Here is a 14,242-nt window from a genome sequence, read left to right on the forward strand (position 1 = left end):
GATACTAGAGCATACAATCATCACAGCGATATTTGATTCTGCTCTTCGTGCTCCCTGAAGTACAAATCGATAGTAGTTTAATTTGGACTCACTTTACACCGCACGCTGTCGGAGCAGTGCTGCCAGGATAATCACGGACACGACCCACCCAGCTAACGCACTTTTCGTCCCTCTTCCTTCCGGGAGAAGGCTCAGGAGCTTGAAGACTCGTACGGCCAGGTTTGGGAACAGCTTCTTTCCAACTGTGATAAGACTGCTGAACGGATCCTGACCCGGATCTGGGCCGTACCCTCCAAATATCCGGACCTGCCTCTCGGTTTTTTTGCACTACCTTACTTTCCCTTTTCTATTTTCTATTTATGATTTATAATTTAAATTTTTAATATTTACTATCGATTTGTACTCCAGGGAGAGCGAAGCGTAGAATCAAATATCACTGTGATGATTGTCCACTCTAGTATCAATTGTTTGGCGACAATAAAGTAATTTTATTAGTATTTACTTTTAGTAATCTATAGCTTTTATTATTGTGTATTGCAGTGTACTGCTGCTGCAAAACAACAAATTTCATGATGTTAAACCCAATTCTTCCAATGACTTGTTGGTAATGGCTCAAAATCATTACCTGCTCTATTTATTTGAATGCCTGCCAATAAAACAGTGCAGAGTTCAAATAAAGTGTTCAAGCACATGCAAAGTACTTAAGCACTTATTTAGCTTTATTTAATGATTCTTCCAATTATGTTTATTTTCCTACCATAAAAACTGGTAGACAAGACCACCTGCCACCCATTTTGGTTCATTTGCAGTTTTTTGCTTTGATATAGCGTCAGTTATTCTCTCTCATTTGTAAGATTGTTGTCACTGAGAGGGAGGGAAGTAAACTGGTGGTGGTGGGGGGTGGTGGAATTGCTCATCAGGTATAGTATCACAGCTGCTGAAAAGGAAGACATCGTGGAGAGAAACAGGAAGAGGGCAATACCTTTATTGAGTGTATTCTCTCGCCCACTACCCTACCACTCAACAGCAACAGGGGCACTGAGAATTAGATAAGTTGGCAGATTTTGGAAAGGTGCAAACATAACCAATTATTGTCATGAGTGACTTCAACTTGCCTATTTTGACCTCAGTAGTGCAAAAGGTTCAGATGAGGCAAAATGTGTTAAGTGTTTCCAGGCCAACTAGAGATTAAGCCATTCAAGATCCAGTACTGGGCAATGAACCTGCTCAGGTATCAGACCTCTCGGTGGATGAGGATTTCAAGGATGGTAACCAAAACTCCCTAACCTTTAGCATAGTCATGGATAGGAGCAGACAATAATATGAGTGTTTTTAAATTGGGAGAGGGCTAATTACAATGGTATTACAATGGCAGAAATTTTGGAACGCAAATTGAGAACAGATTTTCACAGTGAAAATGTGACGGTTATTTAGGTAGGGTGTAGGAACTAGTGTTGACAACAGGAAGTTAGTCAAGAGGCAGAAAGAAGCATCTTAAAACTTAAGAAGCAAAAATTGAACAAGGCTCTTAAGAGTTATAATGCAGCCAGGAACCTTGAATGATATTAAGAAGGGACTTAAGAATGCTAGAGGGGACATGAGAAAGCCTCAGCAATTCGGATTAAGGAAAACTCCAAGGCATTCTACACATATGTGGAGAATAGGAGGATGACCAGAGTGGGGGTAGGACTACTAATGGATAAAGGGTGAAATGTGCCTGAAGGTGCAGGAAGTAGAGGTCATTAATGAATACTTTGCTTCTGTGGTCACCAGCAAGAGGGATGTTGACAAATGTGAGCTTAGCATACAACAGGCTACTGGAGCACTTAGAGATAAAGGAAGAGGTAAGTGCTGAAGCTTCTGATAAACGTTAGGATAGTCAAGTCCCTGAGGCAAGATGGGATATACGCCAGGTTGTTATGGGAGGCAAGGGAAGAGATTGAGGTTACATAGAAACATAAACAACATAGAAAATAGGTGCAGGAGTAGGCCATTCGGCCCTTCGAGCATGCATCGCCATTTATTATGATCATGGCTGATCATCCAACTCAGAAGCCCGCCCCAGCCTTCCCTCCATACCCCCTGATCCCCGTAGCCACAAGGGCCATATCTAACTCCCTCTTAAATATAGCCAATGAACTGGCTTCAACTGTTTCCTGTGGCAGAGAATTCCACAGATTCACCACTCTCTGTGTGAAGAAGTTTTTCCTAATCTCGGTCCTAAAAGGCTTCCCCTTTATCCTCAAACTGTGACCCCTAGTTCTGGACTTCCCCAACATCGGGAACAATCTTCCTGCATCTAGCCTGTCCAATCCCTTTAGGATTTTATACGTTTCAATCAGATCCCCCCTCAATCTTCTAAATTCCAACGAGTACAAGCCCAGTTCATCCAGTCTTTCTTCATATGAAAGTCCTGCCATCCCAGGAATCAATCTGGTGAACCTTCTTTGTACTCCCTCTATGGCAAGGATGTCTTTCCTCAGATTAGGGGACCAAAACTGCACACAATACTCCAGGTGTGGTCTCACCAAGGCCTTGTACAACTGCAGTAGTACCACCCTGCTCCTGTACTCGAATTCTCTCGCTATAAATGCCAGCATACCATTCGCCTTTTTCACCGCCTGCTGTACCTGCATGCCCACTTTCAATGACTTATGTATAATGACACCCAGGTCTCGTTGCACCTCCCCTTTTCCTAATTGGCCACCATTCAGATAATAATCTGTTTTCCTATTTTTGCCACCAAAGTGGATAACTTCACATTTATCCACATTAAATTGCATCTGCCATGAATTTGCCCACTCACCCAACCTATGCAAGTCACCCTGCATCCTCTTAGCATCCTCCTCACAGCTAACACTGCCCCCCAGCTTCGTGTCATCTGTAAACTTGGAGATGCTGCATTTAATTCCCTCATCCAAGTCATTAATATATATTGTAAACAACTGGGGTCCCAGCACTGAGCCTTGCGGTACCCCACTAATCACCGCCTGCCATTCTGAAAAGGTCCCGTTTATTCCCACTCTGTCTGCTAACCAATTCTCCACCCACACCAATACCTTACCCCAATACCGTGTGCTTTAAGTTTGCACACTAATCTCCTGTGTGTGACCTTGTCAAAAGCCTTTTGAAAATCCAAATATACCACATCCACTGGTTCTCCCCTATCCACTCTACTAGTTACATCCTCAAAAAATTCTATGAGATTCGTCAGACATGATTTTCCTTTCACAAATCCATGCTGACTGAAGGTTGATGAAGGTTGATGATCATCCTTGTGTTCTTCCTGGCCAGAGTAGTACCAGGGGATTGGAGGATGGAAAATGTTGTTCTGTGTTTGTTAAAAGGTAATAGGGATAATCCTGGGAATTAGAGACCAGTGAGTTTTACATCAGTAGTGGGCAAACTAATGGAAAGGTTTCTTAGGGAAAGGATTTAGAAGCATTTAGAGAAGCACAGGCTACTAGGGATAGACAGCATAGCTTTGTGAGAGGTAGGTTGGGTCTCATGAACCTGATTGTGTTTTCTGAGGAGGTGAAAAAACAAATTGATGAAAGTAGAGTGATGGTTGTGCTGTATATGGATTTTAGCATGGATACAGTCGACATTTTGGGCCAATACCCTTCAGCAGGGAGGGTCCTGCTGAAGGGTCTCAGCCAGAAATGTCAACCATATTTTTTTTCCGATAGGTGCTGCCTGGCCTGCTGAGTTCCTTCAGCATTTTGTGTGTTGCTTGTATTTCCAGCATCTGCAGATTCTCTCTTGTTTGTTAAAATTCTACAGATTTCACAATCTTATGAAGGATTTGGCTGACTTAACTCTTAAACAAGCAGGTACAGCATCTTTAAGTGGACAAAGGTTCATCGCCATGGTCAGAAACGAGACAGGAAAGGAGGACTCCAAGCCAGGGTGAAATGCAGAGGGATGAGCCCCCCAACCCCCACTACCTACCACCTTGTTAGCAAATGTGTAGTCGCTGGAGAATAAAATTAAGGACCCAAGGGCAAGATTCCTGTATTGGAGGGAAGTGAGAGATTGTTCTGTTCTATGTTTGAATGAGATGTGGCTTACTCCCAACATGCCAGATACAGTGATCAGGCCCGAAGCCTTCTTGATTCACAGAATGGACCAAACTGCTGATTCGGAAAAGGCAAAAGGTGGAGTTACATGTTTCGTGATATACTCTCGGTAGTGCTCCATACGGCAGTTTCGTCGAACTCCTGTTCCCCCGAACTTGAACACCTAATGGTCAAATGCCATCTATTCTATTTACCTAGGGAGTTCTCCTCCATAATCCTGACTGCATACTGTCAGTGACTGGCTATAAACAAGCACTTGAGATACTGCATGATGCTGTCTCCAAACAAGAAACAATCCACCCCAATGCATTTCAATCATAGTGAAGGACTATCAAAAAGTCCTGCCCAATTACCATCAGCATATAAGCTGTAGCACCAGAGGTCCCACTATTATACGGTAAGGAATTCCTACCATTCCATGCCCAAACGGCATTTTAGTAAATCTGATCACTTGGCTGTCATTCTGCTACCTGCATACAGGCAGAGGCTAAAGAGCAAAGCTCCAGAGATTAGTACAACAAAGAGGTGGTCGCAGGAGGCAGATGGGCAGCTGTAGGATTACTTAGAGTCGGTGGACTGGGCCACTACAAGGACCCATCTGTGGATTCCAATGAGTACACCATGGTTATCACAGACTTCATTAAAACAGTTGTAGACGAGTCTTCCCCAACCAGAAGCCCTGGATGAACCATGAGATCTGCGATCTGCTGAGGGCCAGATCAGAGGCACTCAAGTCTGGTGACCAAAAAACTTACAAAAGGTCCAGGTACGATCTCCAGAATGCCATCTCACAGGTGAAGTGGCAATTCCGGACTAAACCCGAATCCACAAAGGATGCTTGACAGTTGTGGTAGGGCTTGAATACCATCGCCTCTTATAAAGTTAAATAAAGCAACACAGGGCTTCACTTCCAGATGAGCTCAATGCCTTCTATGTTCACTTTGACCATAAAACACGGAGGAACGATCACAAACACACACAGCCACCAATGATCCTGTGATTTCACTCTGAGGCCGTGTGTTGGCAGCCTTTGGGAGGGTGAACCCACAAAAAGCATCTGGCAAAGATGAGGTACCTGCACAGCCCTCCAGTGAAAAATGATATCGTATCTGTTAAATAGGGGCTGTTGACAATTCTGATTTGATGGAGAATGGACATGAAAGCACAGAGGAACATCTGGAGAAATTTCTGAAACACTCAGTCGCTGCTGTCGCGACTGCGTGGTCGGGAATCTTTTGGAGGGTAGGCCTCAAAATCCCCGGCTTTGCCTGCTGTTGGTGACCGAGGTTGTGGTCGAATCGTTCGGACAGAGATGGCGCTCAGTACTCGGTGTCGGAGAGCTGATCAGAGCTCGAAGTTTTCGGATGACTCAGAGTCGGACTGTGGTCGGCATGGCAGGGAGAGTTTTTCTTCCTTCTCCCGTCTGTGTGAGATGTGGAACATTTGAGAGACTTTGAACTTTTACTGTGCTCATGGACTTCTTCATCAAGTTATGGTATTGTTACACTGTTGTAACTATATGTTATAATTATGTGGTTTTGTCAGTCTTTTCAGTCTTGGTTTGTCCTGTGTTTTGTGATATCACACCGGAGGAAATATTGTATCATTTCTTAATGCGTGCATTACTAAATGACAATAAAAGAGGACTACGTGTCTTCATAATCTAAAAAAAAGTACGGAGGACCTGTGCTGATCAACTGGCTGGAGTGTTCACTGAGATCTTTAACCTTTTGCTTCAGCAGTCTGAGGTACCCAGCTGCTTCAAGCACGCTTCAATTATACCAGTTCCCAAGAAGAACAGGGCAGTCTGCCTCAAAAACTATCAACTAACACTTACATCAACAGTGATGAAGTGTCTTGAGAGGCTGGTAATGAAACCTATCAATTACTGCCTGAGAAGTGACTTGGATCTGCTCCATTTTGCCTACCGGAGCAACAGGTCCACAGCAGAAACCATCTCATTAGCTCTTCACTCAATCCTGAAACGTCTGGACAGCAAAGATGCATACATCAAGATGCTCCTTATCGACTACAGCTCAGCATTCAATACCATCATCCCCTCAAAACTAATCAAAAGGCTTCAGGACCTTGGCCTCAATACTTCCTTATGTAATTGGATCCTTGATTTCCTTACTTGCAGGCCCCAATCAGTTCAGATGGGCAACAGCATCTCCTCCATGATCTCCATCAGCACACATGCACCACAAGGCTGTGTGTTTAGCCTCCTGATCTACTCACTTTACACTCGCTAAACACAGCTCCAATGCCATATTTAAGTTTGCTGACTGTCATTGATCGAATCAAAGGTGGTGACGAATCAGCATACAAAAAGGAGATTGCAAATCTGGTTGATTGGTGCGATAACAACAGCCTCTTACTCAATGTCAATAAGGAGCTGATTATTGACTTCAGGAGGAGGAAACCAGACGTCCATGAGCCAGTCCTCAGAGGATCAGAGCTGGAGAGGGTCAACAACTCTAAGTTCTTCAGTGTTACTATTTTGGAGGACCTGTCCTGGGCCCAGTACACAAGTGCAGTTATGAACAAAGCACGGCAGCACCTCTACTTCCTCAGGAGTTTGCAAAGATTCGGCATGACATCTAAAAATTTGACAAACTCCTAAAGATGCGTAGTGGAGAGTATATTGAACACTGTCACAGGAAAACAACATCCATCATCAGGGATCCCCACCACTCAGGACATGCTGCCCCCTCACTGCTGCCAACGAGAAGAAGGTACAAGAGCCTCAGAACTCATAGTACCAGGTTCAGAAAAATATTTACCCCTGAAATATCATGATCTTGATATTGGGGATAACTTCTCTCACCCCATCACTGAACTGTTCCCACAACCTATGGACTCACTTTCAAAGACTCTTCATCTCATGTTTTCAATATTTATTGCTTATTTATTAATATTTCTTTATTTTGTATTTGCAGTTTGTTTCCTTTTGCACACTGAATGATTGCCCAAGCTGGTGTGGTCTTTCATTGATTTATTATGGTTATTATTCTATTATGGACTTATTGAGTATGCCCACAAGGAAGTGAATCTCAAGGTTGCATATGGTAACATATTTACCCTGCTAATAAATTTACTTTAGTCTTGAACCTTAGGAAGGCACTTGATTGACTCATTCAGAAAGTCATGACACATGGGATTCATAGAACTTGGCTGCATGGATTCAGAATTAGCTTGCCAACAGAAAGGAGAGGGTACTTGTAGATGGAGCACAGATGGAGGAAACCAGAGGCCCATGAGCATATTCTGCATAGTGGTGCTCCACAGAGATCTTTTCTGGGACTGCTACTCTGTGATTTTCATCAAATGACTTGTTGTAAGTGGAGGATGGGTTAGTAAATTTGCAGATTACATGAAGGTTGGCAGCATTGTGTATAGTGTAGATATAGACAGGATGCAGATTTGGGTAGAGAAGTGGCAGATGGCGTTCGATCTAGAAAACTGTGTAGCGATACACTTTGGAGGATTGAACTTGAAGGCAGAATATAAGGTTACTGGCAGGATTCTTAGCAGTTTGAAGGAACAGAGGGATCTTGGGATCCAAGGCTATAGATCCCACAAATCTTGATGTGCAATTTGAAAGGACGGTTAAGAAGGGGTATGGTATGTTAGCTTTCATTAATTGGGGGATTGAGTTCAAGAGCCATGAGGTAATGTTAGACCATAAATGGAGTATTGTGCTCAGTTCCAGTTGCCTCATTATGGGAAGGATGTGGAAGCTTTATTGACTGTGCAGAGATTTATCAGGATGTTGCCTGCGTCAGAGAACATGTGTTATGGGGAAAATTCGAGTGAGTGAGGGCTTTCCCCTTTGAAAAGAATTAACATGAGAGGCAACTTGATAGAGGTGTGCAAGGTTATCCGAGGCATACGAGGGGTGATTGATAAGTTTGTGGCCTAAAGTAGAAGGAGTCAATTTTAGAAAATCGAGCACATCTATTTTTCAACATAGTCCCCTCCTACATTTACACACTTAGTCCAGTGGAGGTGGAGCATACAGATCTTGGACCTCCAGAAAGTGTCGACAGCAGGGGTGATTGATAAGTTCGTGGCCGAAGGTAGAAGGAGTTAAGTTATACAGCTCTCGTTACATGCACATGCAGTTCAACTCTTTGAGTGATTAGGCAGAAAGTTTGAATAACTCATCTGGGGTGATTGATAAGTTCGTGGCCTAAGGTAGAAGGAGATGAGTTATTAACTTCTAACTTATCAGTCACCCCTCGGATATAGAGTGGGCAGCCAAAGCCTTTTCCCCAGGGCAGCAATGGCCAATACTGGAGGACATCCATTAAAGTGAGTAAAGGAAAGTTTTGGAAGATGTCAGAGGTAGGACTTTTAAAAAAAAATACGAAGTGGTAGGTAACTGGAATGTACTGCTGGGGGTTGGTGGTACAGACTGATACAATAGTCGTTTAAGTGACTCATAGATTGATGTAAGAAAAATTGAAGGTTATGGGTCACAGGGCAGGGCTAGACTGACTGTGGAGCAGATTTATATAGGTTGGCACAACTTTGTGGGCTGAAGGGTTTGTATTATGCTGTACTGTTCTAAATTCCATCATTTACATACTCAAGTTCAGAACATGGTGTGATTATAATTTCACTAGCATTCCAAAAGCTCAGCATCAGGAGGATAAAGAGGTTTTTGTACCATCAAAACAACATCCAATAAACTCCACAGGATTTACATGAGTGACTCATGAAATGTTATCCTTTTCATTGTATCCCCACTAATGCAAGTTGTTTCATGACCAAACCATCACCTACTATTATATTTTATCAGTAAACTGGCTATAATATTGCCAGTTCATTAGTATTGTTTTGTTAATACCATGGAATTATTTGTTTAACATTATAACAGCATAAGCACTAGGGCTTTAGTGGTTGAAAGAGAAGATCCATTAATGTTTCAGGGCCGCTGAGGATGAGTCACGAATGAGTTGTCTTGCAGACACCCATCCACATCCCGAATATAAATACACATGTTCAACAAAAAACTGATTTACTGCGTCCTTCAATGATGAGCAGAAGCATGACAAGGAATAATACAACATTCTGTCAGCTTATTTTAGGTAAGAGTATGTCCTAGCAGAATGTTGCAAATGTGCTGCAGCTCAGGGTGCATTATGGATTTGTCCAAGGTTTGCAGAGATAGAACATAGAACTGCACAAGCCATTTGGTCCATGATCTTGATGCTAATTTATATTAACTGTCTTTATCAGTCTATCAGCTATATCCCTCCACATTCATGTGTCAGTCTAAAAGCATTAAACTCCCCTAGACTGCTTGGGAACTCTTTCTAGGCACCTACCACTCTGTGTGAAAACAAACAAACAAAATTTGCCCCTTATGCTGTCTTTAAATTTCCCACCTTTTACCTTAAAAGGATGTCCTCTGATGTTTGACATTTCTACCTTTGGGAAAAAAAAATCTGACCCTATCCATGTCTCAATCTTAAAAAACCTTTATCAGGTCTTCTCTCAGTCTTTGATTCTTTGAGGAAAACAACCCATGTTTATCCAAATTTTCTTTATAGCACATACTCTAATCTAAGCAACATCCTGGTAAACCTTTTTTTTGTATCTTTTCCACAATCTTCCTGTAATAGGGTAACGAGAATAGCACAAAAAAACCCCAACTGTGGTCTGACTAAAATTTTATTGAAACTTTTAATAAGCAATTAAACAGTCAAAGCTCTTCAGTGGGGATTAACTCCTAGTTTTCCCATTCAATTTCAAAATATGAATATCACAGACCTGAATAACTATAATATTAAATTTAGCTTATAACTGAGTATACAAATTTTCAAACACTTCTCTCATTGTTCTTTTGTTTCTGATGGGTGCAAATTCATGATTGAATATGGTTCTGGATGATTAAAGTAACATGCCTGAGTTAACATATGCTGTTTGTCCAGTTCACCAGTTATTCAATGCTGTGGAGACTAGCTTCCACCACTGTACTTCCCTTTATCTTTAACTAATGATAAGTTTGATAAGCTCTGCAAGTTCATTATATTAATGCGTGCAAACCCTTGCAGCAAAAGGATGCACACTACTGAAGGTTGAAGAAATTAATTGAAGGAATGCAGGTGACCATGCACATCTCAAAGCGGGAGATACTGTTAGCAAGTATAGTAGCTTAGAGCAGTTTGGCCGTAACTATCAAAGATAACAGCACCCTCCATTCTGATCCTCATCGCCTATCTTCTCTTTAGCCTAGGGACATTTCTGATTTGCACATCACAGATGGCATATACATGTACAGGTACTGCATAATTTTTGCTTCTTGCCACCCCACAACCACAGTAGATCCTTCTCCATCTTCCATTTTAGACATTCAATGACATGGCATGGAGTGCTGGTGGAGAAACCACAGGAAGATAGTGATAGTGAAGACACAGCATCAATCTATTTCATACTTCAGTATTGGGGAAGATAGGCTAGGATAGGATTGTGATATTTAAGACACAGGACAACAGCAGTCTGCAGCCAGCATAGGGAATGAAGATCAAACATTTACTAGTTTACTGGAGACTAGATTCCTAGACAAGTTCCATTGTACCAGATTCAGATGCAGACATTGAGAAACAGATAAATAAAGACAATGAGAGTTAACGATGTAGGAATCCCTCAGAAATCTTCTATTCAGCATTAAAAGGCACAGAGGACCCCAATGTCAATGGTGTAAGACACTGGGCAGAGCCTAGCTGGAACGTGCTATTTGCAGTGGTACACAAATCCAGTCAAGCCCCTTAGGAAGTATACATGATTGTACTACAACTTCAGTAATCAGACCAATCAGGAGCCACCCACCGCATGGGTGCTGGCAGTGGAACTGATTAATTAATATTCACATCAGTGCTGTGGTTCATGCTCGATTAATAAGGGCACAGATTTCACAAATGTTATTTCAGTAGAGCTTTTGCCATTGTCCTTCAGCCATCCATCTGGTCTGCTAACAGTAACATAAAGATGGTGAAGACTGAAGAACTTCTTTGTCTACAGCTACTAGGGATCACCCTCTAAGCCACTTTTAATTTCCATAACAGGAGGGAAGGATCACAGTTTAGGGTTCTTCTCCCGCAAGAGTGGGAGGGGTCAGGTGGTGGGGAGTATACCCCTCAACAATGGTGTGGAAAGGTGAAACATCAGAGTGCCACGTGGGTGGCTAAAAGTGTGGAAATGTATAGGCCGTAATGGAAACATCTGTAAAGGATTGACAGACATTATATTGTACATAATTTTATTTTATTTTTGAATAAAGTATATTTTGGTAAAATTAAAAAAAAACATCCACTTCTGGCTAGCTACATTGAATTCTAGGATAGGCAAAGGCACATACAATAAAAGGCTTATGGGGACATGAAAGGGTTGATTCAATGACAGAAAGCATCAACAAATCATTGCAACACTCAAAAGTCAACCAGCAACTTTATTAGACAGTAGTTGTTTCCTTTTAATATTGCTGATCAGGTGCCTCTCCTCTTCTTGAACACGTTCAGTTTTGCAACATTAAGGATGGGCAGAGACTGGAGCACTGAATCCTACAATAGCAGCATTGATGTCATGCAAGAGATGATTGCCAATTAATATTGGAGCTTATTATGTGTACTTCCAGCAGACATGCACTGCCAACATCTAACAATGTAACAGGGCTTGCCCTATTAAAGGGAACACATACCAGGAATGGACTTTGAAACTCTGAGTGCACTCAAAAGACCAAATAATCCAAATGTTTTTCCAAGTGTGATCCCACCTCAACAAGAGCACCCTCTCCTGCTTCTATTCTTGTAGAAATTCATTTGTTCCACCAGTTATTTTGACATTAGTAAAGTGGAATGAAGGAGTTCTGGTAATCCATACAATAACTCAGTTGCCTGAAATGACAGCCTTGAAGACAAACATGAGCTGAATAATACCTTCGTTATTAAGAATCCCGATTGCCTATCCTTAAAAATGCACCCCATAGTATTTCATTTACAACAACAAAACCTAGTGATAACATGAGTACTGTTTTGTGTTTACTGTTCTGTGACATTTGATACAGTTGCATGGTGTGGAATAACATCTCGAGTCACAGCTGGTTTGCAGTGATTTCATTGCGATATGGTAAATGCTTTTCAATTCATTAGGAAGCACGGTATGGAAAATAACATGAGCACAGAACACTTGAATACAAATTTCTTTGTCAGCTCAAAAGAGTAACACATTTCCAAAAGTAGGTTAAAAATAGAAATGGCAAAACTCACTGAGGTAAAATTCTGTGGCCCACACATGTCCCCTCGGTATCTGCAAGATAGAAGCATGTCATCCAACTGGTGGCCCAGGCGGTCCATGAAATTCAGGCTGATTCCTTCAAAACTGCGAGGCGGTAAAAAGAGACGGAAATCGGAGAGTTTCTGAAACCACTGCCGCCTGTCTTCCTTAATGAGCTCAATGACCAAGGGCCGGGCTGTGCGGTTCTCGGTGAGAAGCCCCAGCCACTGGCCCGCGTAGTACAGGTCACTTTTGGTCAACTGGTAGAAACGGATTGGGTTATTGTTGCATATGGTGAGAGCGGGGAAGTTGAGCTCCTTGGTCCAGTCCATGTGAAATCGGGTGTGGGACGGGAAAGAAAGAAGATAGAGGAACCGGTTGGAGGACCAAGAGATTAGGAACCCCAATGAGGTGCAAAAGGCTAAAAACCAAACGACTCTGCGGTGCAGTGAATAGTGCTGTGAACAGATGTACTTAATCCCGTGAATTTTTGCTTGCTTCACAAATGTATGAGTTATCTCTTTGATGCTCCGAGGCCGGCTCTTCCTCTCCGCCGTGACTTTCTCCGGGTTGGTGTGGGTACCTCTCGGTTCTTGGGGACCCTCCGGGGCCATGATTCCCCAGGGTGTCACTCCGACAGTTGCAACGTCCTCGAAGCAAAACTGAAATCTGCTTGCCCACATTCAGTCCGCCAGCTTCAGGGAACGGCCACAGGATCGAAATCCAAGTTTAGGCAGCTCTCAACAGAACGTCGACCACCCTTTGATTCTCCATAACTTTTGCTGCCCCCGCAAACCGGTTAGCCAGTCTTCATTTTAAACCTTCTGAACTCCATCTAGGGACAATAAAACAAAATTGGAAATCCCTTTGTATTCCATCAACTTTAATAAATGAGCGCGGAGAAGCGTTCTAGCCACCTGTGTGTGTGTGTGTGTGTGTGTGTGTGTGTGTGTGTGTCTCTCTCTCTCTCTCACACACACACGTGACAAGAGTATATGTACTCACACGGACTCATGCAGCTGACTTCCTTGACAATGAAAGTGTTCATCACTAGAAGGCAAACCCATCGTCTCTGTCGTCTAAGATCTGCTTCGTTTTGTCACTCTCCTTCGTGGCACGTTGCATCGAAACCCATGCTTTGCATCCCCTCTTCATGTACTGTGCGAAGCGGGGGTGATCGCAGGTGGAACTTGATGCCTCCCTTCAGGACCGAACTGGATCGCATCCAGTTGAATTCTCGATTTTGACGTGCGTGCGGCTAGCGACTGGCTTCACCCGTTTCCATGCCAATACAACATCTTTCCAGTCCCCGAAGCGCAGAACCGCTAGAAGCCTCTCTCACTTTGAAGATTTCATCCTAACGAAGCTCCCAGGTTACTCGCCAAATGAGTAACGAGGGCAGCAGCCAATTGTCAGAAAGGGCAGGGAGCTCACTCGCCAATAGGCTGGAAGTTGGGAATGATTAATTCATAGCCAGGCGATGCTTCGCCATGCAACGGGCCGGCCATTAACCCTTTCGCTGCTTAATATCATCCTTAACTTCATTCTTTACTTTATCACCACGTATAATTATATTTATCGAATAAGAAAGGGAACCATTCACAGCATTCTCATCGTGCTCTATCTCCTCCTACTGACGTTCCCACTGAGTTTGCATGGATCCCGAGCCTTTTGGACCGGCAGACATAGACTCCAATGTGAATCGAGTAGGCAGGAACTAAGGTTAAAACGTCTGCTCCCCAAATCCCTGCGCGCTCCAGTGTCTAAATTCTGTCCAACTGCAGAAACCCGCACTGCAAGGATTTCAGAATTATTTTTTTTGATGGTAAATGCATTTCTCAAAATCACGGAGAACTGTGCGAGTCCGGGTCCCATTCCACGCT

The 14,242-nt window shown here is 42.9% G+C and overlaps 1 protein-coding gene across 1 annotated transcript in view; it reads right to left on the minus strand.

The window, feature by feature from the left end:
• The window catches only part of asic2 (acid-sensing (proton-gated) ion channel 2), a 717,277-nt gene extending 703,634 nt beyond the window's left edge, over positions 1 to 13,643 (minus strand). Inside the window, exons 1-2 of the mRNA XM_063038045.1 lie at positions 13,365 to 13,643; positions 12,353 to 13,194 (exon numbers count right to left, since the gene is read on the minus strand). Coding sequence (XP_062894115.1) covers positions 12,353 to 13,042 — 690 coding nt within the window. The 5' untranslated portion in view covers positions 13,043 to 13,194; positions 13,365 to 13,643. The remainder of the gene's footprint in view (positions 1 to 12,352; positions 13,195 to 13,364) is intronic.
• Positions 13,644 to 14,242: the final 599 nt, after the last annotated feature.

This window comes from Mobula hypostoma, chromosome X1 (assembly GCF_963921235.1).
Source record: "Mobula hypostoma chromosome X1, sMobHyp1.1, whole genome shotgun sequence".
Lineage (NCBI taxonomy): Eukaryota > Metazoa > Chordata > Chondrichthyes > Myliobatiformes > Myliobatidae > Mobula > Mobula hypostoma.